The 27,498-nt window shown below is 37.7% G+C and overlaps 1 protein-coding gene across 5 annotated transcripts; it reads left to right on the forward strand.

Moving 5' to 3' along the window:
• On the forward strand, positions 1-27,498 carry SSX2IP (SSX family member 2 interacting protein). Of its 5 annotated transcripts, none has more exons than XM_087719373.1 (14): positions 1-18; positions 4,380-4,507; positions 5,859-6,025; positions 6,164-6,364; positions 10,216-10,326; positions 12,247-12,382; positions 13,014-13,089; positions 13,167-13,344; positions 16,542-16,692; positions 18,477-18,613; positions 19,363-19,536; positions 21,409-21,520; positions 25,416-25,536; positions 26,230-27,498. In XM_087719373.1, exons 2-14 carry the CDS (start codon positions 4,465-4,467, stop codon positions 26,399-26,401), a joined length of 1,779 nt encoding a protein of 592 aa, XP_087575499.1. In that variant the 5' UTR covers positions 1-18; positions 4,380-4,464; the 3' UTR covers positions 26,402-27,498. The 5 variants fall into 5 exon arrangements, with proteins under 5 accessions (XP_087575499.1, XP_087575498.1, XP_087575497.1 ...); XM_087719372.1 differs by lacking the exon at positions 1-18 and adding an exon at positions 182-197; XM_087719371.1 differs by lacking the exon at positions 1-18 and adding an exon at positions 237-345.

Genomic DNA, 27,498 nt, shown 5'->3' on the forward strand with positions numbered 1-27,498 from the left:
AGGCGGAGGCCACAACAGGTGAGGAGACAGAGCGCTTCTGGCTTGGGAGGTGGTGGTGGTGTAGCAGCTGCAGCGTCTCCCAGGCCCCTTGTTGAAAGGTTTCATAGCAACCGCTGGGCCAATTGGGGTGCCGCGTGGGGAAAGAGAAGGCGGGGTTTGCGGCCAACGCCGCGAGCCGTGCGAGCGGGAGGGGCCAGGTCGGTTGGCGGAGTCGAGGAGTGGGGTTGGGGGGGTGGGTGGGAGCAGCAGCGGCGGAAGCGGAGCGAGCAGCTGCCGTTGGGAACCCGAAGCTCGGGCTGGGTTGTCCGGAGGCAGCCCCGTCGCCCCGCCCCTTCTGTGCAGCAGGTGGGAAGCGCCGAGAGGCATGTCCACTAAAGGACGGGCAGCTGCCGCCCAACCCCGAGAGAGGAGGCGGTGGAATGTCCCACCCTCCCGGTTCTCCTGGAGCAGGTCTGGGCTTGGAGCACTGCACACCGCGATAGTGGTGGGAAGAACCGGGGACGCGCTTGCGTCAAGAGAGCGGAGCGGGGGGGGGGGGCGCGGAGGCGGCGCGCGCCGGCTGCCGTTGCATGCCGAGGAGAAAGCATGACTGGTGGGTTGGTGCAGGCTGGGAAAACGGGTAGTCGTATTGCAGAGAGAGAGAGAGACAGGATTCGCGTTGGAGTGGAGAAAAATGGGGAGGGGGGAGAGGGGGAGGAAACCCACGTGCGGACCGCAGCCTGCTTCCCGCGTCTGAATAAGTTGTTAATAAACCCTGCGGGGCTGTTATATCCTCTCCGTTTAAAGCAGCTTCCCCCCCCCCCCGTTTACTTCCGGACGCAAAAAAAAAAAAACCCGGCAAAGGGTGCGCGCGTCGGGCGGGGGGGACATTTGGAGGTAGGCGGTGGAGAATCCCCCCTCCCCAAGGTGGGAGCGTGCGCGCGCATTCTGCCTTGCGAACTTGCCGGTCCGGGGAGGAGGAGGAGGAGGAGGAGGCGGCGGCGGGGGGGGGGGGAGATTTTGATAAGCCGCGGCGTCCGAAACTGCCCTCCTGCCCTCCACGGCGTGTTCTGTGGGTGATAAACCTTAATCGCCTGGGACGATGACCGACGTCGCATATTTTTTTTTTAGATCTGGTTGCTCCAGTTTGCCCGGTCTCCAAATGGTTCCCCCCTCCGGATCGATTCTCTCTGTTTGAGACACAGAGTAGAACGAATGAGCTGGAGGAAGGGACCTTGGAGGTCTTCTAATCCAGCCCCCCTGCTCAAGCAGGAGACCCTATACCATTTCAGACAAGTGACTGTCCAGTCTCTTCTTAATAACCCCCCAGTGATGGAGCGTCCACGGTTTCTGTAGGCAAGCTGTTCCGCTGGTTCATTGTCCTCATTGTTAGGAAGTTTCTCCTTAATTCTAGGTTGCTTCTCTCTTTAGCAATAGCAGTTAGACTTATATACCGCTTCATGGGGCTTTCAGCCCTCTCTAAGTGGTTTGCAGAGTCAGCATATTGCCCCCCAACAACAGTCTGGGTCCTCATTTCACCCACCTCGGAAGGATGGAAGGCTGAGTCAACCTTGAGCCGGTGAGATTTGAACTGCCGAACTGCAGATAGCAGTCAGCTGAAGTGGCCTGTAGTACTGCATTCTAACCACTGCGCCACCTCGGCTCTTTGATTAGTTTCCAACCATTGTTTCTTGTCCTGCTCTCCTGTGCTATGGAGAATAATTTGACCCCCTTCTTTTTTGTAGCAGCTCCTCAAATACTGGAATATTGCTATCATGTCCCTTCAGAGAACAGACAGTTTGGTATTTGCCCCATTCAAAAATTTAAAAATATTGTATTCCTTTACATTATATCAGCTTTCCCCAATCCCGTGCCTCCTGGATACGCCTGGTTGAGATCAGTTTAATTTGCCTGAAGGCTGAGATTTGTGAAGGCTGAATAAACTGTTATTCATGATTAATGAGGACATTCAGTGAAGTTACACTTGCTGTTTTCAAGTGTGTATTGCATTTGTTAGGGAGTATAGGGTTTTTTTTCCTCCCCAAAGCGTACTGTTCAGGTAGGTTCTTTGTAATCTTTACAAAAAGGAATGGCATCAGACCTCTATAATTTTTGGCTGTTCCATCCCAACATAATGTCTATTACAAAGTTATCTGCATGGCTTTGAAAATAACCTGCTACAACAGTGGCAAAATTCTTAAAACCAGCTGTTGTTGCTTTTCTTGCACAATGTTGCATCTTAATGGAGGGAACCTATTCTTTTTAACTAGGTGGGAGAAATTATTTCAAGAATTTGAAAAATAAATGAAAATGATTCTACAGGTTTTTTAGAATATTTTGAATTGTAAGTTTTTTTTAAAAAAACAATCTTTGAGTCCATTGAGGATGCTTCATGCTAATTCATTTCAGAGTACACAAGTTGGGAAAAGTTAATTTCCTCCAAGTTGGGAAAACATGAGTTTTGCGGGTCTTCATCATCCTTCATTGTGCTTAATTTATACATAAGCATGCATGAAAAATATCCTATAAAGAAAGCAAATGTAAAATATTAGAATTCTTAAATATTAGATGTAAAGTTATATACACATGAATGGCTTCTGGGGTCTCTTAAATTCCCATTCATAAAATTGATTTTATTTCACCTGCTTTAGAACATTCTGTATAATAAATTGCTTGCTTACCAAAGCATTTACATTTTTTATAAATTCATGCTACAAGAATTTTTCTTGCAACAGTTGATGTTTCTTGTTATCCAGCACCTTTTGAGGGACTAGTAAAATACAAATTCTTACACTAAAGTCAGAAATGAAGATTAGACGTGACTACAAAAGAATTCAGTATCAATATTCTATTTTAATTTAAATCCATTGTTTCATCCTTAGTAAAATACTTTGCTGTCTTTTGGAGAGCAGTATGACACTATTTCAAAAAGACAACAGAGTATGTATAAATCTTGGACAAGCATCTCTCTTTTTGGCTGGTGATGCAGCCATATGGTGTAATTTGAATGTGCTGTTTAATGTGCACCTTATATATATATGTATATTAAATCTCAAGATGCAACACTATCAGTATATATAGTAATCAGATTGATTAAACCAACCTTTCAGATTACAGAACTTTTCTTAAATTATAATCTGTATAAATATTGATAAGAGATACGAAACAGTTATGCTGAACACCACTAAACAATTGTAGAGAAGCGGGTGTTTTCTAACTTAGAATTAATTTTGCATTATCTAAAATATATATTTCTGTTCAAGCTCTACTGACAAGGAACGGAGAACTGATTTAATATAGCTACACCAAGCAGTGCCTCTTACATTTATCATATTAAGAATATTATGACAAATTAATCATATTAAGAATATTAGGAATGAGATAAACAAATCTTGGCATGTAAGAATTAAAACGCTATGCTATAGTTAATGATATTAGTTCTTTTGAACCTGATCTTGATGAATATTTAACTAGATGAAGAAGTGAGTTCTGAAGTTTGTGCTTGATGTTCTTGCCACATGTAATAGTTGCTGCATTGAATTATAAACCATGTGAAATTGTCTTGGCAGCAGCAGAATGAATCAAGGCACCAGAAATGATTATGTGATAACATTATTTAATCTGATTTTGACTTGGTGGTTATGTTTTTCTTTCCTGCTTTGAAAATGAAGGGTTTAAAAAAAAAACATTGTGAATTTGTTAGAAGCAGTATTTCTTTTTTCCGTGTATATTTCCAAACTGTCTTGTAATGTGTAATGAGCATAAAAAGGGATGTAAAATATCGACGAATCAGATAGCACTTCCAAGATTATTTTTTATGACATTTCATATATTTATGTTTACATGTTTGTTATGTACAGTGCACTGCAATAGTTGAACAAAATGAAGTTACTGTTGTACTTTCAACTTTAAAAGGTCTTATATTAGAAAGGCTGTCTTGTAAAGGTAATGTATCCAATTCAAGGCTCGGTAGCCTGTGAGCAATAGGCTCATGCTCTGGTGGAGGCCTCTGAATTTTTCTTCCCCAGATCAGGGAACATTGGTACATTGTTACATCAGCCTCCATAATCTTGCGCCCACAGATAAAAGATAAAAAAAGTTCCCTGGAAGCCCAGCAAAAATATTATAGATTTAATTCAACCCTGTTATAATTTTTAAAATTCACATTGATGATAAGTTCATTATTTGCCTTATCATGTCTGAGCAAAATATCCTATTGATGTATTTGTAAGCATTGGGGAGTATGAATCCAAATTCTTTGTCAGATGGGTAACCATATAAATATCAAATCTGAAAATGGAAAGTGTGCTTTAACCAAGCAGGATGTCTTCTAGGTCTGCTTATGCTCAGGTTTGGTTTAAATAGTTTCATTAATTTAAATTTGTTTTTTGCTGTTTTAGGCAATGCTGACCTAGGAGGCCTGACCCACAGTGATCATAATGGTCCTCTGCTAATTAATGAGGCTTCCTAGATGTGTTAGTTGCTATGGGAGATTGGACCAGTGTAACAGTGCCAGAGCTGTCTTCAGGTAAACCAAGTGATAAGTGGAAATTTCAGAATATTTGATTTGATTTGTACTCTTGGCAATTCACATATAGTGAATTGAATAGTGATGCAGTAAAATACCCATAGCAAAAGACTACAAAGACAGAAGCACCACTACTACGTATGAGCCTCGATCCCTCTCCATCTCAGGAAAGGGATGGTACTTTTGTTACAAGCAGATTCTCTCAGGACATCTGAATCAGATGGGGTGAAATAAAGAATAGGACTGGGGTAGGCAGTATTGTGTATTCAGTTGCTGAAGAAAATGTGGGGATCAAACAAATAATCCTGAGAGAAACCATGAGCTACTTGAAATTGCTGACTGATTTATGTTAAAGCCAACGTGTATTCCAAAATGAGAGGGGGCAATGTCTCATTGGTTATGATGCTGAGCTTGTCAGCTGGAAAGACCACAGCACGGGTTTGAGACCCAAGTGCTTCACAAAAATGTGAGCTCTCGATACTCACCCCAGCTCCTGCCAACATGTTTGAAAGCATGTGAATCCAAATAATAAATAACTATGCTTCAGTGGGTAGGTTACCACATTCTGTATTTTCATGTTGGCTGCATGATGATGGAAACATCTTTCATCAATGCAGGTTCCCTCGGCTGAAAAGAAACACCGTTCCCTTGAGTCAGTCAGAACTGGACAGGGGAAGATTTTAAATCTTAAACTCCAAAATATCCTTTTGGAATTGAATCCAAAGCACCATATAGGTCCTGGGTTTAATGCAAGAGACTTAATAGCATTCACATATTTTATCCATTCGTAAGCTCTGGACATCTGTGCATAAAATATGTAACATTTCAAATGTGAATGCAGAATGATATGGTGGCTTATAATTCACTGCTGTAAATCCAGACTTGGCAGACCCGTTACAAATTTTCATATATTTTCATTTAATAACCAGTAGTAAATTTAATATTTTCCATGTATCATGCTAAAGTATTACAGTATGGAAAAGCACATAACTGGAAGAAGCAGCACATTGACATATGAATTGGAATGGTAGCATAATTATTTAATCAGATGCAGATTTAACTATTGAAGTGGTATTGCCACAGATGATGTAGAATGGTTTCAATAAAGCTTTCTTAATAAAGATTGGTATGCTAATTATATAGCCCTTCCCTCATCTTTCTGTAATTTGAACAATCATGGCTCTCAAACTTGGCTTGAAGGTATTTTGAATAACCTTTTTTTTTACCTTAAAGGATATTAAAAATACTTTTAAGCCAAGTTTGAAAGCCAAGTCTAGCTCTCAAACTGTTGCTTTCTTAAGTCGCGATTATTCTTTAGGTGTATGACTGCTTGAACTTTTTCCTTTCCCAGATAATAATATTACTTGGTATACCTCATCCAGAAATATGTCTCCCTCAAGCTTAAGTGTGCCTCAGGTGCAAAACTCAGCACTGCCTCCGTCTAAAAGCATGCACAGCTTTTTCAGCGTCCTCTGCACAGAAGAGAATATTGAACAGAGCCTCTCCTATCTTAACAAGGTAAAACATATTTTATTACCAAGAGGTTCTCCTGAAGAATACTCACCCTTTCAGCCTCAGTCCTAGAAATTGGTAACATGGTTCAGATTTCACCACCGTCCAAGATTGATTAAAAAATACTCTTATCTGTTGTGATAGGAACTGACCACGCTTGGCTTCCCATCACTTTATGCTGATTCCAGAGGCAAAGAAGTAAGCATAGTTTCTGTATTAAACTGTATGAATGAGCTACTGCTGATGCAGCGTAAAACTCTACGTGCTCAGGAAGAAACAGAAACCCAACATTTGAAAATGGGCAGCGATATGGACCATCTGCAAAACTGCTACATTAAATTAAAGGTAACATTCTATGTTGTGATACCCTTTTTTTAATAGGTGAAGATGCTCTTATTTGCTAAAGGTATTAACATCAAATTTGTGAAGAAATATTCGAACATAAGTTCTATGTCATCTTTGATCTTTTATTTAATATGTGCAATTCAAACTTTTTCACATAGAAATTAGACCAGGGTATTTAGTTGTCCCTGAAAATGTTCAACAGTTAAAAACTGGAGCTCAGCTGAATGTTTTAAATTAGATTTCTAGAAAGATTCTAGAAAAATACTTGCCTGTGAACTTTTTGCAGTGTCGGAGAACTGTTATTACAGGTAGTCCTCAACTTACAGCCATTTATTTGAATTGCCATGGCACTGAAAAAAGGGATGTGTGACCAATCCTCACACTTCAGACTGTCATGTTTTCCCTATAGTCTCATGATCAGAATGTGGGTGCTTAGCAACCAGCAAGTATTTATAATGGTTGCAGCATCCTAGGGCCATGTGATTGTCATTAACACAATTGAAATATTACCAAATATGTGGGCGGATCACAACCCCATTAAAATAATTTGGGAAGGAAAAAAACCTAGATGAAGATGGATGTTAAATTTGCAAATATTAAAAATATATATTTAAAAATGTACAAATTGGAGTTATTCCTTAAGGAAAACACAAAAGAACAGACATCTATACAAAATCTATGGGACACCATGAAAGCTTATTCCCACATAATTATTATAGTGTATTCAGCAAAAAGAAACAAAGAAATTGGCATGACGGAAGATATTAGAGGAGGAAATTAAAAATTTAGAAATAGAATTACAAAATAAGCCACAGAATGACAAAATTAGAAAGGATTGGACATAAATATATCACACCAGGAAGAAATGGTAAAAGGCCTAAAACTAACAAAACAAAACTTCTTTGAGCAAGCAAATAAACCAGGGTGGTGGTTGTCATAGAGATTGAGAAAAGAGAGACAAAAAAGATTAATATATCAACTTCAAGAGGAAACTGGTGAATTACAACATACAGTGAAAGGGAAGAAAAAGATTGCATACAAGTACTTTGAGAATCTGTATAAAGGGGAACAAGTAGATGAAAAACAAATAAAAGAATATCTGAACAGAGAAGAAACACCGTCAATAACAGAAGACATGAAAAAAATGTCAAAAAAAAATAACGAAACTGGAATTGAAACAGGCGATCCAAAAACAGAAAAATAATAAAACGCCAGGCCCAGATGGATTTCCAGCAGAATGATATAAAATAATAGATGAATTGAACGAATTGATAGAACCCTTGATGTTGGAGATGTATAATGAGGCACTAATGAAAGCAAAAATACCGGATTCATGGAGGGAAGCACATATTACATTAATATTTAAAGAAGGTACAGATAAAAAACAGATTCAAAACTATAGGCCAATCTCATTGTTAAATGCCAACTATAAAATATTCACAACAATAATAGCAGAGAGATTGAAAAAAAACTATTAAATGACTATATACATCCAGACCAAAATGGATTTCTCCCAACAAGACAAATTAGAAATAATACCAGAATAGTAGCAAATATCTTAGAGTACTATGCGACGCATCCAGAGAAACAAATGGCACTTGTTTTTCTGGATGCACAGAAGGCATTTGACAATTTAAATTGGGAATTCATGATGCAACAAATTAAGAATATGAAATTAGGGGACCAATTTGAAATATTAATAGAAATGATATACTCTACCCAAAGGGCAAATATATTATTAAATGCGGAAAGTACAGAGACCTTTAAAATAATGAAAGGAGTAGGGCAGGGTTGCCCACTATTACCTCTGCTCTTTATCCTGACGCTTGAAAGTCTGCTAATAAGAATTAGACAAAATTTGGAGATAAGAGGAACTAAAATTAAAAGAGGATTATAAAATTCAAGCCTTTACAAGGGACTTTCTATCACATATAGTGGACCTGCCCGGAAACTCAAAAATATTGGACAAAAATTTGGAAATGGGTGCAAGAAATTACAGGAGAACAAATAAAATACAAACCAGAACTCTTTCTGCTGGGAATAATCAAAGGGAAATATACAAAGAAAATTAAGTATATATTAACACATCTGCTGACCACAGCTAGAATAGCATTTGCCCAATGCTAAAAACAAAATAATATCCCCTCAGACGAATTAATGATACAAAAATGTTTGGATTGTGCAGAGATGGACAAATTAACACTAAAAGACAAAAAAGTTGGAATATTATGAAATTTGGAACAATTGGTACAAATGGCTGCAAAACAAGAATAAAATTAATTAAGCCAAAAAACAATATATGTAGATAGATAGATAGATAGATAGATAGATAGATAGATAGATAGATAGATAGATGATAGATCTGTGTATAAAGGTTTATAAACATAGAAGTGAAATAATATTTACATGTACAGCTATGATGACATAATAATGTTGATATAATGACTAAGGTAGTGTAGAAGGAAAAAATAAAATAATAAAAAATAATAGAATTATTATTCTAATATTTTGCAGGGGAGATATGATTTTATTAGGATTTATAAAATGGTTAATAAATGCAGAAACTTAAGTATAAATAGTGTGTACCTTATCTAGACTGATAAACAGCTGCTTAGATACATGTAGAAAAAATATAACCAGTGTGGTGATTATATTGATTGATTATGGGCCATCAAGTCATGTTTTACTCCTGGCGATCACATAAATTACTCTAGTTATAGTGCTTCCAAAACTACTACTTAATGCTGGAGTTTGCATTTGTGTACGTTTTGTGATTTCTTTTTATGGATGAATAAATTACCTTGAATATATCCCATCCCTTTGTATTGAAGACACCATTTAAGACACTTCTGGGTTGAAGGGATTAGCCAGTGGCATCACTGTTGCCCATGGGATGCTTATGGGAACTCCTATCATGTGCCCATCATGTTGCTGGAGCAAATGATGAGAGCTCATCCCACCACACAGCAGCAGCAGTCTGGTCTTGAATGCGGGCTTGCTAACTTCCAATCCAGCATCCTAATCACATGATCCACTTCACTCCATTGAATATATAATATTGAATTAATATATATGTTTACAGTAATATAATAATATAAGAATATTGAACATAATATTCAATACTAATATATGTTATTATGATAATATTGACTATATAATAGCCAGTATTTGATTTATTAATTGCCAAAGATTGACTCTAAATGAGGTAGCTTAATTACAACTTAATTTCAGCCAATTAGAAATGCATCCCTAAGGTTAATTGGAGGGAGAGAAATTGTGAACAGGTGAAAGGGTCAAGATGTTTCTCTCATTATTGTCAAACCCTTAATTTTCAAAATTCCATGGAATGATTTGTTAAAAAAAGATTAGAGGTAGTAGACATTGCTAGTTGTGATAGCAATACAGATCTAGAAACAGGAGGAAAGTTTCATGAGGCAGAATGTGCATTGCTTTTCTTTCACCTTAGGAGTTGAAAACAAATGCCAGATTATTTGATTTTCTTTCTTTGAACACACTGTTGATTAGTATTGTGTTTTTGCTTGCTCCTTGTTTTTTCAAAAGAGAAAATATGAGCAACTTGTAATTCTACTTGGAAGTTGGGTGCCTTTTGGATGGGTCTATCATAACTGTGAAAGCGACCAGTCATAAGTAGAGGACTACCTCTATGCATAAGGCATTTTATAAAGTAATACATTGACTCTATATGTAGTACACATTATATTTCAATTTTCCTCAAATATCTTTTTTTAAAAAAAAATAGGCCTTTGTTTCCTGTTGGTTTAAAATCTTAAGATATTTCTCATATATCTGTAGAAAATTTTAAACATTTAAATTGTTTTGCTTTTTACTAGGAGCAGCTGGAATCCTCTAGAAGAGAAATTGTTGGACTTCAGGAAAGGGATAGGCAACTTCAATGTAAGAACAGGAATCTTCACCAGTTACTGAAGAATGAAAAAGATGAGGTTAGTTAACCTTGTATGCCTGTGGCAAAATCACTGAACTTGTTGATGGACTTGGGTGGGTATTGTAAACATTCCTAGTTATTCGTTTTAGAACTATGTCAATCTCATGGGATTATTGCAGTTCAGTTGTGATTACATTTTTACATTACATTATTTTGTCCTGCAGTTTCATATTCTCTGTATTCTTTGATACTCAGGCCATATAAATGAAAAGCTATTCTTTTAAATGGAGAAGCAGCAATGTCTTCTGCAACTCAAAGATGTTTCAGAAACACTCTGATTTTAGAAAGCAAGGCAATTCCAACAATTGAAGTGAAATGCTTTGTTCCCTTCACAGAGTTTTGCAAAGCATCTTTTTGGGGTTTTTTACACCATAAGAAACTGTCATTTCAATTTGGCCAAGAAGATAAGAAAAAAAAATCCATGACATTTAGCCTCTAATGAATTATGTGAAATAATGTGTCTGATATCTATTTGAAAGTTCAGAAAGACAACACCAAACATATAGATAAAAATAATTCAAGTGTGGTTTGTATGGTCCTCAGACTTACCTAGCTCGACTTCCTTTAGAAAATCTGTACCTGTTTAATTTTATATAGCTGTTCTTTAGGAGCTTAATTAACAAGAGGAAATGTGACTAATGTATCTTTATTTTGGGGGAAAGAGCAGGACCAACAGATCAGAAAAATCCTTTACTTAGCCTTGTAAGAGTATGAGAATGAAGGCATTCCAGATACCGTATTTATCGGCGTATAACACGCAGTTTTAAAACTAAAATTGCAAGCTTAAACCCTGCCTGCGTGTTATACGCCGATACTGCGTGTTATACGCCGGGTCCCAAACTGCCTGCTCCAGCTGATTCACCGGCGCCCATGATACTCATAGAAGTGCAGCATCCATTTCATGGCAGCGTCGGCGGCTCTCCAGCTACCCTGCCTGATATAACCCCTACCTTGCAGCAGTGGCGGCAGCTCTCCAGCCACCTGCTGTTCGCTTTAACCCCATCATTGAACAAGCGGCGGCTGGAGAGCCGCCCGCTGCCTGATTTAACCCCATCCTAGCAGCAGCGGCTCGCAGCGGCCAGAGAGCCGCCCGCTGCCTGTATTTTTTCTCCATCATTGCGGGTGCTTACCTTCCCGCCCGCCTGCTCTCTGGTCCCAAGTGTACGCGCCGGCATTCTCCCAATCAGCTGTGAGTCCGCAGCCGCCCGCGCTGCTGTTTTAAAGGCTGCTCCTCAGGACCCTCCGAGGCCACCGTACTTCTGACGAGTGACGTCCCTGACGTTACGCTGAGGACGTTACTCGTCAGCGCAATTAAAGAGTAACCTGAGTCTGCTAGCGACACAGGCCAGGTACTGTGGTGAAAACAAAAACATATAGAAATAGGGGTTTATGTGGGGGGGGGCTTGTTATGTGGCGCAGGGGGAAAGAGTATGTGATATGGGGGGTGGGGTTATATGGTACAGGTGGTATCAGGACTATGTGGTACAGGGGGATTAGGTTGTACAGGTGGATCTGGGGGGGGGATTAGGTGGTACAGGGGGATCAGAGGGGGGAAAATGATGTGACAGAAGAGGGTGGGGAAGTAATTCATGTTCTAATGTTATAAATTTTAATCCAACATTAAGTTCCGAGCTTCCAAGTCATTTATTTTTAATGAAAAAAATTTTTACTCAAATTTTTGTGTTAAAATGGGGAATGCGTGTTATACGCCGGTGCGTGTTATACGCCGATAAATACGGTAATTACAAATGACTTCCTGACCTGAAGAAATTACTGAACCAATCCTGTCTTGATGACACTTCTAAAGAATTATTACTATCTCTTAGTGGATATTCATTTATGGCTAGACCTCTGATATAAATGTGAATAGCCTGGGATTTCTAAAACATGCACATTTCTTTAAATGTATGCATTTTAGATTCAGAAGCTACAGAATATTGTGGCAAGTCGAGCATCCCAGTATAATCATGATATGAAGAGGAAAGAACGAGAATATAACAAACTAAAAGAGCGGCTTCATCAACTTCTGATGAGTAAAAAGGATAAAAAAATAGGTATAACTTTATTATGGTAAAAATGGTGATACAGCAGTTTGCTTCTGCTTCATATTTTAATGCGACTGAGTGATCTGTTAGAAGCATGGAAAGAGTAGGTAAATACACAGAGTAGGTAAATTCCCAATAAAAGTTGGGAAACTTCTTTCGGGAATGTATACCAAGGAAGTTACTTATTAAGGACAAATAGATATCCAGAACAAAATGTATGATAAACTCCAAACTAGAATAGATCCTATAGTGTTGTTCATCTTAGATGCTGTGCGTTAGCTTGATTCCAAACCTAATCCATCTGAAACAAAATGAATCTGGCTTTTTACATTTACTTATTTGGCCATCTATTACACATAATATCACTGTGTGTAGAAGTATTTTTCTAAATGAAAATACATTGGTTTAGTTTAAAGTAAAAAAAAAATCATCTATCAAATAGAAAGGTTCTGAGAAGACAAGAAATGAAAGTATATATAGAGGAGATGTGATTTTGGTTTAATTTTGGGTTACAAATTTTGAAATATAGTAGTCAATCAGCTCAGGTGACAGGTCAATCAGCTCAGATGACAAGTGCCAAGTCAATTTTTATTAAAGATCTTTAAGACATTGCTTTTTAAAATTCTTTTCCTTTTTATAGCTATTGATATTTTAAATTATGTTGGAAGAATTGATGGCAAAAGAGGTGCCTGGAGAACTGGGAAAACTGAAGCTAAGTGAGTTGGCCAGTAAAATTTTCTTTTTTTGCTTGCTACTGTATTTCATATTAAATTAAGAGGTGTTTTTTTTTCAGAAATGAAGAAGAAATGTTCAAAACTCTCTTAAATGAGTATGAACAGCGGCAGAAACAGCTCCTAGTTGAAAATGCTGAACTAAAAAAATTACTTCAACAAATGAAGAAGGAGATAATTTCTTTGCTTCCATCACAGAAGCAGATGCCTAAAGAGAAGATTGAAGATAACACTGGGCCTGTAAGTCTGTATGTAGCACATGATTAAAACAAAATGATGCGTTGCTAAATTTTGTGAAACTCTTACAGGTATTCCTTGACTTAGTTTATTTAGTGACTGTTCAAAGTTACAATGTCACTGAAAAAAGTGACTTACAACCGTTTTTCACACAACCCTTGCAGCATCCCCATGGTCATGTAATCAAAATTTGGATGCTAGGTAATTGGTTCATGTTTGTGGCAGTTCCTACACCCCAGGCTCATGTGTGATCACCTTTTGGGACCTTCTGACAAGCATAGTCAATGTGGAAGCCAGATTCATTTAGCAATTGGGTTACTAACTTAACCACTGCAGTGATTAGCTTAACAACTGTGTCAAGAAAGATTGTAAATGGAGCAAAATTCACTTAAAAATATCTTAGCAACATAAATTTTGGGCTCAATTGTGGTCGCAAGTTGTGGTCATTTTGGTTTGATTTTAAAGGGATAGAATTGAATTCACTGGTTATATTTTGGGCACATCTGAACACTTTTGGGATTTTATGTACCACTTTTTTTGGAACAAGCTATTGAAGATAAAACTAAGAATAAAAATAAAATATTTAATATATAATATTTAAATATAATTAATAATTAAAATGTAAAGAAATACCCTACGAATCATCAAATCAAATAAATCTCCATTATGGTCAAAGACCAGCATTAAGAGGGTGGGCTACAAGGAATTTAAAGGCATTAAAAATGCAGAAATAAAATTACCTAGAAAGATAAAAAATATAAAATGGTAAAAAAATGATAAATGTTCTTTAGGTTGCATAGTTTTTTCATTTAACAGTAATAAAACACCCAACATCATGTGATTTTAAGTTCCACAATTGAGAAGTTCAAGTCCCCATATGTTGTAAGGTTCATAAAATATTTTCTATATCCAATGCTCTGACAGAGGATATAAATGTGAGTCACAGCATCTATGATTGATTATTATTGATTGTTGTTTCTATTTTGGACTGTTTTCCCCCCTTGCAGGCTACCCATAGTAGTTCTCTTTTGAGTTAGACAATCATAAAAATTATTTAGTAAATAAATGGATTTTTTTCTCCTATGCAAACATAAGAGAGGAATAGAAAAGTTTTTATATAGTTTCCATTTAGGAGACCATTAGCCTTTTAAGAAGAAAGAATATAAACCAGTTACACTTTTAGAATTCTGTGCAGGTTCATAAAAATTTTTCAAACTGTAAATTGTTTTGTAACATTTTCACTTTTAATATTCCATTACATAGATGTAAGGATAGGCTTGCGTTGGAGATGCTGAACTCGTAATAATTGTTGTTCACAAATTACTTGCTCTCGGTGGACAAATTATTCTAATCGGGGGCACTTGGTTCTTGTTTCAAAGCTGTTCTGTTGTTCTGCCCGTCAGTCCCCTCCACCATTATATTAATACATCCCTTAATTTTTAATCTCTTTCAATATACTATGCAGGATAGGAATTAAGTGTTTTTACCCTCTTTACTCAGTAGGTGGAGCTAGTACTTTTCTTTGACCTAAAGAACAACATCATAGAAAGTATGCAAGTTGGACAATGAACTATAGCTAGTGAATTCATGTATGTTCTGTAGTTAATACTTTACTGGCAGATTTTTAAAAAGAGACATACCTTTTACACTTAAGCTGCCCAATATGATTGATCTCAATCAACAAAAAAACCCATTATATAAATAATGTATGAACATATGGTTAGAGAACAAAGGTTACAAATCAATTCTTCTGCTCCTTAATTTGCAAGAATAAGGTGACAGACTAGGACAGTGTTGGTGAACACTGTTCATTCAGTACTGGTGCATAGGTGCACACATGTGTATATTGAAAACCAGAAGAGCAGCCGTGTGCGTGCGCATGCATGCACTGCAAACATGATCTTCCAGTTTTGGATGTGCGCATGCACACTGGCCACCTAGCCTTCCAATTTCTGGCGCACATGCGCACTGATCTTCCCAGCACATGCATGTGCACCAGGCAGCTGTTCCTCTGGTTTCCGTTGCTCCCACGTGCTTGAAGACCAGCTGGCTGGTGCACCGGAACCCGGAAGAGCAATGAACAACAGCTGCTGGCCCAGAAAGATGGCTCTGCGTGCCACTTCCAACACACGTGCCATAGGTTCACAATCACGGGACTAGGACATGAGAAGATTTTTTTAGGAAATATTGATTCTAGTACATTGTCTAGACTCTAGAGCAGTGATGGCTAACCTTTTTGTCCTTGCGTGCCAAAAGCACACGCAAGCTTATGATAGTGTGTGTATGCATGCCCAAACCCATAATACAATATGCGCATGATCCCCCCGTGACCTCTGCCCCTGTGACTATGCACTCCCCCTGCACCTCCCCACATGAGCACACGACCCTCCCACAACCTGTTTTGGGCCTATCAGGCCTCCCTGAAGCCGCCTGGGACCAAAAAAGGGGCGCAGGGGGAAAAGGGGGGGCGCACTGCCCCCCATCCCCTTGCATGCTACGCTGTTACAGGTATTATGTCTGCCTTGTATGCAGCTTTATTCCTCTCTAGCATTCATCTCCATAGTTCATTTTTACATTTCCTGCCACGGTCAGATTTACCTCTATCTGGTCCTGTGAGGCACTTCCTGTTCCTATTGGATATATATAGTTATATTCTCCATAATTTGTATAGTGTTTTAACTGCATTTTGATTAAACAACATGTGCTGCTGCTGCAGAGACCCAAAAACCAGCTGGCTGGTGGGAGGCCTGTGCGTATGCGTGGTGGAGCTCAGCTGTGGCGATGGCTCATATGCCGGCAGAGAGGCCTCTATGTGCCACCTGTGGCACGTGTGTCAAAGGTTCGCCATCACAGCTCTAGAGGAATCAAACGCTAAGTGATTAGTTGTGCTACATGAGGAATACTGACACATAACCACAAAAGAGATTTCCCAAGATTGTAGTTGATTTAATATATTACATAAATTAGATATACTAATATTTAATAAATATATAATTATAATTTTTTGAAGTTAATAATAGTATTGTAAATAAATACGCTCACAATAAATACCCATAACAAAATACATATGAAACCAGTAGAATTATCTTGCCATCAGGGAAAATAATATACACTATAAAACTATTAGAATGCAAAGTTTTGGATAATCTTGCTTTTAAAGATCCATTTTTAAAATGCATATTTATATATGTTTTTTTCAGATTCTCTCAGACTTGGAGGAAGATTCTGGAGAAGCAAATAAAGAAGACATGTGGGAACTTTCTTGTGAAACAGTGCGTGAACAACTTGCTAATAGCATTCGAAAACAGTGGAGAATGCTGAAAAATCATGTTGAAAATCTGGATAACCAAGGTGATGTCTATTTTCCCTACAACATTTATTTGATTTCTGATTAGAAAAAAGGCTAATATAGTTATAAAACATTATTAAAATAGAAAAATCATGAAACACAATATGTATTTCCTGTATTCTTAAGCATATAGTGACTTTTCTGTTTTGAACACTGTTTTGTTTTTTGAGAAATTGCTTCCTTTTATAATATCATTTTGACAATAATCTTCCCATTATCTTCTTTCCAAAGAATTTATGTCAGTTAAACCAAATGTTGTGACATCCATGAATTAGGAACAAAGGCAGAGAAATGATAAGATTAGTTTAATTTTGATTTAGAGTATTAAACATAAGTAAAGCGGTTTTTTTTCTACATTATTTGATCTCCATGAATGCTTATGGTCTGGTTTAGCTTAACTTTTCAAAGAAATTACACTTTTTATAGCTGGAAGTCCTTAATGAACCCATTGATATTAGTGCATATATTTCCTTTTATTCCTTTGTCCTCTAGGCAATCATGTCTGATTCTCCTCATTTAAGGCAAAGCCTTACCAATTATTTTTTTGGATTTTTATATAATTATTTTCAAACAGCCCTGTTAATCTAAAAGATCTAAATAAAAGTCATGAAATTATAAACAATTAAGAAGCAATTTAATGGCCTATTAGAGGATTAAATAGATTTAATGAAAATATGTTTTATGTAGAATTCTTCTATATAGTGCATTCTAAAACCAAATTCAATAAGAAATACAAATTAATGCAATCAGTTGTCTATGAAGGTGGTCCTCAGGTTACATACAGGTGGTCCTCCGGTTACAACCGTTTGTTCAGTACCATGCAAACTTATGACAGCGCTGAACAAGTGGTTGTTACAACTGGTCCTTGGAATTCCAACTTTCACAACATTCACTTGCTCACATGATCACAAGCAGGGTACTCAGTGCCCAGCTCACCATTATGATGTCTCAACAAGCTGTGGTCATGTGATTGCAATTTCCAGTATACCCTGCCAGCTTCCTACAAGTAAAGCCATGGCAAAGCTGGCAAGAAGTTGGAAGTTGTGGTCACTTGAGAACCTTGTTTAACAACCCATGAGGTCCTCACTTAATGACAACTGGGACTCCCAGAAATGCCATCACTAATCAGTTCAGTCATGTGACATTGTACCGTACAACCATATTTCTTACCAATGGCAATTCCAATTGCTTTCATAACCCAAGGACTGCCTGTACTTCTATCTCTACCTCTACCTGTAACTGACTGCAAACAATGGCACGGCAAAGTAGCAATAATGGTGCACTGTAAGATCTGCAAGTATTACCATTTGCATGCAAGCAAGAACTTGTGGGTAGCCCTCAACTTGCAATCATAATTGAGCCCAAAATTTTCATTGCTAAGCAAGACTTTAACTTGACTTTTGCCTCATTTTTCGATCAATCTTGCCACAGTTGAATCACTGCAGATGTTAAGTTAGTAATATGGTTGTTAAGTGAGTGGCTTCCCCATTGACTTTGCAAAAGATGATCATGTGATCCTAGGACACCACAGCTGTCATAAATACAAGCCAGTTGCCAAGCGTCTGAATTTTTACTATGCGACCATGAGGATTGTAATTGTTGAAACTGGTCATAAGTCACTTTTTTCAGTACCATTGCAACTTCAGTTACTAATTAATGATTGTAAATCCAGGACTATCTCTGCTACATATCAAGGAAGGGCTATGTCAGAACTGGTATATTTTGTAAATATACAATGTAATGCAGTGTATATCAAAAATAATCAAGCACTTTTTCAAACGTGTAGTATCGCATGTATATTCTGGCTCGTTGAGTGACAAAGATACAGTCTCACGACATGAGCATGAACTGGAAGTCGAAGGACTGCAGCTGGAAATTCAGCAATGCAAAGAGATGATAAAAACTCAACAGCAGCTTTTACAGGTAAGCATTGAGATATGTACCAGTTTCAAAAAAAGAGATGAAATTTACAAGAAGAATAAAAAGTGCATCAGAGCATAATCCTGTTTGTTGGCAGTTGTACAAATAGAAGAAAACCATATATTAAGAACTGGCATAGCAGTGATCTTCAGAATTTAACATTCTAAATATTTCACTGGTTTTGATATATAGATGAAGAGAGGAACATTGCATGAATCATCCACTCTGCCTTCTTTGCATTGTTTGGAACTAGGCATTTTCTCATATTCGCTGTAAGGAGAACATTGAGTGGCACGGTGGCCTAGAGGTGAAGACGCTCACCACGCTCACCAGAAGGTTGAGAGTTCAATCCTAGATAGCGAAAGATGTTTCTCTCTTCTAGGATGCAAAGAAAAAAAAATCTGATGTGAACTCTCTGTGGCATCAGGAAGGTCATCCAACCAGTAAACCCTCAACTCCATCCAGTCGCCCTGACTTTATCCCGAATTAAAAAGGAAGCTGTAAAGAGAACAGTGTTCATGTAGAGTTTGGGTTTGGTTTGGTTTTGCTTATTTAGTAATTTAGTTTTTGGATTCCCCTCTCCATCCTATACATTCTTCTGACTTCTGATTTAATGCCATACCATTTGTTTTGTTCCAGTTAGGTTATTTGATTAACTTTTTCTAGCAACTAATGAGAACTTGATTGTGGCCAGGAAGGTAGCTTTCAAATAACTTCATTTGATTTCTCCGTACCTCACATTCTATCTGCAGCAGCAGCTAACTGCTCCCTGTGATGATGATACCAATATGTTGCTACAGGATTGTTACTTGCTGGAAGAAAAAGAAAGACTCAAAGAAGAATGGAAGTTGTTCAAAGAACAAAAGAAGAACTTTGAAAAAGAGCGCAAAAGTTTTACTGACGCAGCTATTCGATTAGGACTGGAGGTACTTTTCATAAAACAGGAGATTAATAATTTCTTAGGCAACCAAATGACCAAGAATTATATCCATAAATGCAGTAGGCTTTCTTTTTACCTTATCCATGTTTCATGCGGGGATCGTTGAAGAGTTCAAAAGGAGGAATATTTATAATAGCATGTCCACTTTTTTTTTTACTTAAAAGATAGATTGTCCCGCTATCGCTGCATACAATGTTGTTTTGAAAAGTCTGAGACTTCATTTTCAGCCATATAACTCAAGTGCCAACATCATCAGAATTCTCTGTACTTTCTCATATTCTTAACTAGTTGCATGCCATTATACACCCTTGAAGAAGCAGGTTCCTGATCTATAGCTGCCACACATAGCAACTGTGATGGAGAACTGCTCCAGAGTTGGTTAGATTTAACAATAGTTATCTGTTGAATGGTAAAACCTTCTTGACTACTGCATGTTCTTTATATGGGGGCTATTCCTTGAAAGTGGCCCAAAGGTTTCAGTTGATGAAAATTAAGCAAGTAAATTGCAAATTAATAGAAGGTATAGCAACCACATAGTATCTACAAAAAGATCTTTCCTGGTTACCAGATATTTACCAAGCAAAATTTGCAGTATTGATGTGGCCCTTCAAAGCCCTAACTAGTTTCATGCCTAAGTGATTACTTCTCTCATTACAAATTGGTTTAATTGTTAAGGAAAGACCCTTATACAATTGTTTATTTATTTCTATTTATTAAATTCATATGTAACCCATCAAGTGACTCTGAGCAGTTTACGATGCCATAAATTACAGTATAAAACAATTAGGATGTTAAAAATATTAAAACATTCAGTATTGAAAAAACATTACAATTAATACAAAAGAGCCAGTGCATAACTGGGGTGGAAGTGGGAATCTTCCCCTAATCTACTAGCCACTTCCAAAATGGGAGAGCCCCCAACACGGCCCCAAGCCAGTTGGCCAATAGCAGTTAAGCAATAGCAGTTAGACTTATATACCGCTTCATAGGGCTTTCAGCCCTCTCTAAGCAGTTTACAGAGTCAGCATATCGCCCCCAACAACAATCTGGGTCCTCATTTTACCCACCTTGGAAGGATGGAAGGCTGAGTCAACCCTAAGCCAGTGAGATTTGAACCGCCGAACTGCAGAACTGCAGTCAGCTGAAGTAGCCTGCAGTGCTGCATTTAACCACTGCGCCACTTCGGCTCATACAAGGTTTAGGCTCTTTTGGAAGGCCAAAGAGGGTGGATCTTACCTTGAAGGGCACGAAGTTTCAGAGGGCAGGAGCCATGGCATGGAACTGGGGGTCCTTATCTCCCTATCTTTGTGGAGCTCTCCACAGAAGCGTAGAGAGGATTTCGGGCTCTGCATTTGCTGAGATCCAAGCATACAGGAAATGGCAGGGACCTCTTTTATTCTGTTCCCCAAGTCAAGAGTTGTAGTTTGCAATTTTCCTTACCAGCTTCCCCATTGACTTTCTGGGAAGAGAAGATTGCAAATGGCAATCAACTCATAAGTGTAAAGAGGTTGCCAAGCACCCAGATCATGGTCATGTGAATACTGGGGTGGTCCTGGTGGCTGCAACATTTTGCAATAGTCAGAAATAATTTATAGGCTGTAAAATGCCCTTTTTGAGGTTTTGTAGTTTCAATTGTTAAGCAAGTGCTCATTAAGCGAGGACTAACTCTATATGTTTTATTAGCTACTTTGAATGCTCACCAGAGTAGAAAATGAAGCACAGTATAAATAAAATAAATGATACGTTATAAATACCCCCCCCCCCCAAATTGCAAAAGTAATTTCTGCATTATTTTTGAAGTTGACAAAACATTAAATACATTGACTTTTTTGGGATTTTATATTTTCTCTTGATGCAGAGAAAGGCATTTGAGGAAGACCGTGGAGTTTGGCTGAAGCAACAGTTCTTAAATATGACTGCTGATCAAAATAAGGCTGATCGGATGAAAGCGCAGAATGCTTTCCTGGGAAGTAAGATTTTTATATATATATGTTTTATCAGGTTTGGTTTCTCCTTGATGTCTCAAATATTTGTTTGTTGGTATAAATCACTGGTCATACCCGAATAGAAGGTTGAAGCCACACATAGATGCATACAAGCGTATCTTTCTCTTGTGGCCAAATTTGCCCAGAATGGTATAGGGTCTCCTGCCTCAAGCAGGGAGTTGGACTAGAAGACCTTCAAGATCCCTTCCAACTGTGTTATTCTGATATTCAATAGGATGAACATCATGGGGGAAGAAACCTTTTCCTTCCTCTAGTATTAATCTAAACAAACGTTATGCCAACTATACTGAAAAACAGACATTCTGCTCTCAGTGAGTGAGTGATCATAATTTGGTGATTAATAGCTAGTGGGAACCAGATTGCTTCTAGTTAACAGCAGAAACCTATCTATTTCATATGATTTAGTGGATCATGCTGACCTCTCTCTCCCCCCCTCCCTCCCTCCCTCCCTCTCTCCCTCTCTCACCCTCTCCCTCTCTCCCTCCCTCTCTCCCTCTCTCCCCCCCTCCCTCCCTCCCTCCCTCTCTCCCTCTCTCACCCTCTCCCTCTCTCCCTCCCTCTCTCCCTCTCTCCCCCTCTACCTCTCTCTCTCCCTCTCTCCCCCTCTACCTCTCCCTGTCCCTCCTCTGAGCTTTACAGTTTGTTTAGTTTTGGTCCTGTACAAGTGATAATTCTTTCATTCTGTAGGTCTACAGTTGAAGCCAAATAATTGTGGTAGATGGATTTTTTTTTCTGCTTAAGACCAAACTTTTCTAAAATTGGAATTTAATGTTCCAGATAACTGTATGTGATTTCTAAGAGAAGTTAAAGGGATTTCTGAAAATAAGTCTTCAGGCAAGAAGTGATCTCAGATATTTCAGATACAGTGTTTCCGGGCAGAAATCCATCTTGCCACAAATTTGGCACATCTCTATAATTATTTTTTATTATTCATTAGATTTACATGCTGCTCATCTAGTCCACAGCAGTGTCCCCCAACCTTTTTGAGCTTGGTGGCCCAGCACAGGGGGGTGGGGGTGGAGAAGGAAACTGGGCTGTGCACCTGGGGCATTGCACATGCGCAACGTGCATCTTGACTTCCATGAGTGATGGGCTGGCATGCATCCACATGAATGGGGTTGAGCTGCACATGCTACTTGCGTAGCCCAGTTGCAAACAGGCCACAGCCTGGTAGAGGCCACTTATAAATAGAGTATTGCCCTTAGATATATATCACTAGTCTAAATTTTTATGTTTATAGAGCTAATTCCTGCTATATCCCCAAAGACATCCCTGCCTGCTCTTTCAGGTATCTCTTTAAGTACACACACCACCTCCAAAATTTCAGAGGTTTTGTACATACATTCAGTTGCTGTCTAATAACTACAGCAGTTTTAAAGACTATGATTGCACACCTAAGTTCAATCAGAAAAAGGTAGTGAATGTATTATAGTAGTGTCTTATGTAGTTGCATTGGCTCTCATAACTTCCAAGAAATCCAAATCTAGATATTGTTGTGTAATAGAGAGATTGTTAACTAGAGCAATGTTTTGCAACTTTTTCTTTTTGCCCATGGCATCCTTCCAAGTTTGTTTTTCATTTGTGGCTTCCTAAACCAGGTCTTGCTACTGGTAAATAAAATGTATTTATTAGATTTGTGTGCCACCCATCTTGTCTAGAGATTGCCACTTGGCTGGTAACTAAAACATGGTTTTAGTTATAATAAAGTCAGTATTTGCAGTATAATCACTTGATTTGATTTGATTACATTTATATGCCTTGGCTTGTCTGTAGTCCTTTTGCAGATGCCGTGGTCCCCTGTTTCATATTTTTCATCTGAAATATTCTAGGGACACCATATGGTCCTGGTTAGAGAACTGCTGAATTAGAGGATGTGTACTATTTCTGGCTGAGTACCCAGAATGTAACAAGGTTTACGGTTGGCTAATTTAGGATTAATGAAATTAATTAGCAATAGCAGTGGCCTCCAGTGTTTGAAGGCTTTTGCTAAAAGTTGCTAATGGATGAGGTTTGAAAGGTCTGGTTGCTGACATGTATATTGCTGACCATTTTAACTATAAAAAAATAAGAGCTCATGGTATGGTGACAACATGAGGAAATTAGGAAGATTTGTTTTTGAAATTTGTGGTGTTTTAGTAAAATCACCAGTTCTCAAACTTGGCTTGCTGTATGTATTTTTGTTAATATGCATAACATATACCAAGTTTATGTTATTATATTATCTTCATTTCCCAACGTTTCTGGGAACTTTCTGCAAAGTTCAGTTATGAGAAATAAAGATTATGTCCTCAGATTTGGTTTTGTTTTTTTTTACCTGTGATTCCCATCCAGAAAGTTAAGATTAAGTGTTCCGATATCTCAGGGGTTGCCACAAAGAAGAGGGACTCAAACTATTCTCCAAAGCACCTGAGGGCAGAACAAGAAGCAATGGGTGGAAACTAATCAAGGAGAGAAGCAACTTAGAACCGAGGAGAAATTTCCTGACAGTTAGAACAATTAATCAGTGGAACAGCTTGCCTCCAGAAGTTGTGAATGCCCCAACACTGGAAGCCTTTAAGAAGATGTTGGATAGTCATTTGTCTGAAATGGTGTAAGGTTTCCTGCCTAGGCAGGGGGTTGGACTAGAAGACCTCCAAGGTCCCTTCCAACTCTGCTGTTGTGTTGTATTGTATTGAATTGTATTGTATTGTATTAGATAAAAATATGTTACTTGTCCTTGATGAATTCGGTGTCCCTTCTGTTCCCAGCTGAATGGCTGTGGGATTTATTGCTTACAGCTACAGCTGCTATCTGCAATTCTGAGCTACAGCTTCTTCTCTTCCATTGTACTTTTTCAGCATTGTGAATAGATAGTGCTAATGGCAATGCCTTTCCTAATTCTTCTTTACTTTTTCAATACATGTATTTTGTTCTTTTGTTTATTTTACTTATCATTTTCCCCTACTGTACTTCTAAAGTATGTACTTAAATGAATTCTATCTCACATTCTGGTAGATTGGGTAATGGGTATTTTGATTCCAGAGTATTCCATGCTGGCTGGATACCAGCCAGGACACATATCTATGTAAGTTCTCCCCTTTCCAGGGTGGCTGGTGGTACTGTACGGGAAAATCAATGGTCAAGGTGGATTTATTTTGTAAGTTTTATAAGATGAGGATATTTTGCTATTAAGAAAACAAAAGAAAGTTGGCCTGTTTAGACTGGTAATAGGCTCTTTGAGAAGGAACAGCTGCTTTCCCTGTAATTCCTGGAATGGCCATATCACTATACCCCAAGCTTTAGCTTTATACGCAAATAAAGAGGGGGAGCCTCTTTCTTTGGTTATAAAGGGAGCTCTTGACACTGTTTAAAGCATGAGGTAAATGCAACCCCCATTATTTTCTCCGTCTGACTCTGACCCAATGAAATTTCAAAGACTTGTAATTAAAACAAATAATTAGAAACAACAGAACATTTGTCAGCTTGGAAAGCTGTCTCTAAAATCAGATTGAAGAAAAAGGAGTAGACTTAGCTATGATTTATTGATTTCTGTTGTAAACTTCCAACAATCACAATTCTGTGGAGACTATACAAATGCATTAAAAACACTTTCTATACAATCAAGTGATATAGAAAACAACAAAGGGAAATAATGTTTATAACATCATCAGCAATAATGCTAATCATGACAAATAGGGCACAAACCTTATAGTAAAGCTAGTAGCAACTCACAGAAGAATTAATAATTGTAAAAATACTTAAAATATCACAGAATTAAATAAAATACAGATTTTTCCCTTGATACTGAAAAAAAATCATAGTTGCCAGCCTCTCTAGGGAAGGCTTGAGCCTTTTCTGAGAAACTGTGTTTGTCTTTCAGGTTCTGAATCAGATAACACATTAACCAATGTCAGGTCGCACCAAAAGAAATTAAATCACATGTCCAATGTACCCAAATTTTCAGATGTTTATCAATCAACTCAACATATTATTGAGAACAGGTATGTTTTTTTTCTTTTTTTTCTTTCTTTTCCAACAACAGAAAACATTAAACAGCTAAAATCAAAGTGTTTTGAATTGGGAGAAATTACAGTTAGCAGTTCCCAAAGGTGGCAAAATAGTTTTTTTTCAATATGATGTATTGGAATATTTGGTTTTAAGAAGGCAAATGCTAGGCTATTCAACTCACAGTAGTGTCTGCAGATTGAAAGCAAATGCGCGTAACCATTTCTTCCTAGGACTTCAATAAAATTATTGGTTTTGAGGCTGGTTTTGGAATTCTCTGGCATATGTCCAACTTATAATATGTTAGGACAAGTGTAGAACATCAACTGTGGATGTCTTGCACAAAGAGCTTTTTATTTTTGTAGCAATGAAGATATAGAAGAATTGGAACTATAATATGTTGTCGTATAATGTTGCCAAACTATTTGGTTTGGGATGGATGGATATTTTCATAAAGGGAGCCAACTTTTATTCATCATTGTATTTGTGTACAAACCATATTTAAAACCAGTAGCAGTTGCAGCAAATCCTGATGCCAAAATGATGCCCTTATTACTTGGGTCCTGACATCTGAGAAAAGTAGATAAGGCATTTTCATGATGTTATGATCCTATATTTTATCATTCCTTTTCTGCAAATGCTTATGTTAAGAATAGTGCATTAATTTTCTTATTTTTGTTTTCTCCCAGTTTGAGTACTTTTCTGGATAAAATACCTGAAGACCAAAAGACCAACCAGATGAAAAGGGAGCCATTAATGCTGCAGATTAAGGAAACTAGCCCTGTGGCAGAAGACAGTGGGAACAACATTCATGTGCCACTATCAGACTTATCCACAGACCACATCATTAATTCATCTTAGCTTTTTGAACATTCTTGCTCTTTTTCTTAAGTTGTTTCACCCATAAATTTTTTGAGTTTCACAAAACAGACAATTCATGAGTGGAATTGATGGTGATAGCTGTTATGCTGTATGTGTGGCTTTTTTAACCACCCTTCTCTGCCTCCCCCCAAAAACTTTTCCTATATGTCCCGTTTAGAAAGAGAGTCTCTGCCCTTGACTCAATATAAATAGTAAAACTTTATTCAGATTTATGTATATTCTTATTACAGATGATATGGCTCTTTAATTGAAGGAATGTGTGATTATTATTTTTTTGAAGCAAAAGATGAAGTGCTTCAGCATTTGTATGTTTCCTTGCAAGCAAAAATAGCACTTTTAGCAGTCATGATGAACTGGTCACTTGTATATTTCAAGTGTAACTGACATTGAAACTTTTTTCTCTTAACTTGAATGTATAGTATATTATAGAGTAACGTGACAGGTTCTATATTTATTGTATAATTTTGGATTACCTCTTTTCATATATTTTAAACTAAAAGCAGGGCCTTAGCTTTCAAACAGATAAGATATAAAGCATTATGTGATAATGCCATAAAATGTATGAAGCCCTACATTCCCCAAACCATAGTATTTTACATGCCAAATGTTTTTTTTTTAATTAAAAAAACATGTTTATGAATTAGGGTTTTTTAAAAAAACATTTCAGGAAAACAAAACTTAAAAAAATGAAGAACTACAAAATATGGACAAATGTACATGGAGATGGGGTGCTTTTTTAGGAGTTCATATGTTGTGGATACTGTACAGTAAATCAGAGATAAGCATTATGTCTCTACTTTGTCAAAGTGTTCTAACTGGCCTTTGGAATTCAACAATCAGACAATATGTCATGTTCCTGATGCAAGAATTGTTGGTGTATCTACGCTTCAGGAGCCAATCTATATTTACTAGAGTGGAGATACGCCAGATGATTCAGAAGATGGTTGCAATATTTTTCCACAGCACAGTCTGAATGTAGATGATGCATGCTTCAAGTAAGCAAATCAGCAGACTTGAACCCCTCTGAAAATATCTCAGTTTTTAAAAGGAAATAAATGTTGCAATGTGCATTTCAA

The sequence above is a fragment of the Thamnophis sirtalis genome, unplaced genomic scaffold (genome assembly GCF_051295495.1).
Source record: "Thamnophis sirtalis isolate CommonGarterSnake01/CBP01778 unplaced genomic scaffold, rThaSir2_p1.2 scaffold_7, whole genome shotgun sequence".
In the NCBI taxonomy this organism is placed as follows: domain Eukaryota; kingdom Metazoa; phylum Chordata; class Lepidosauria; order Squamata; family Natricidae; genus Thamnophis; species Thamnophis sirtalis.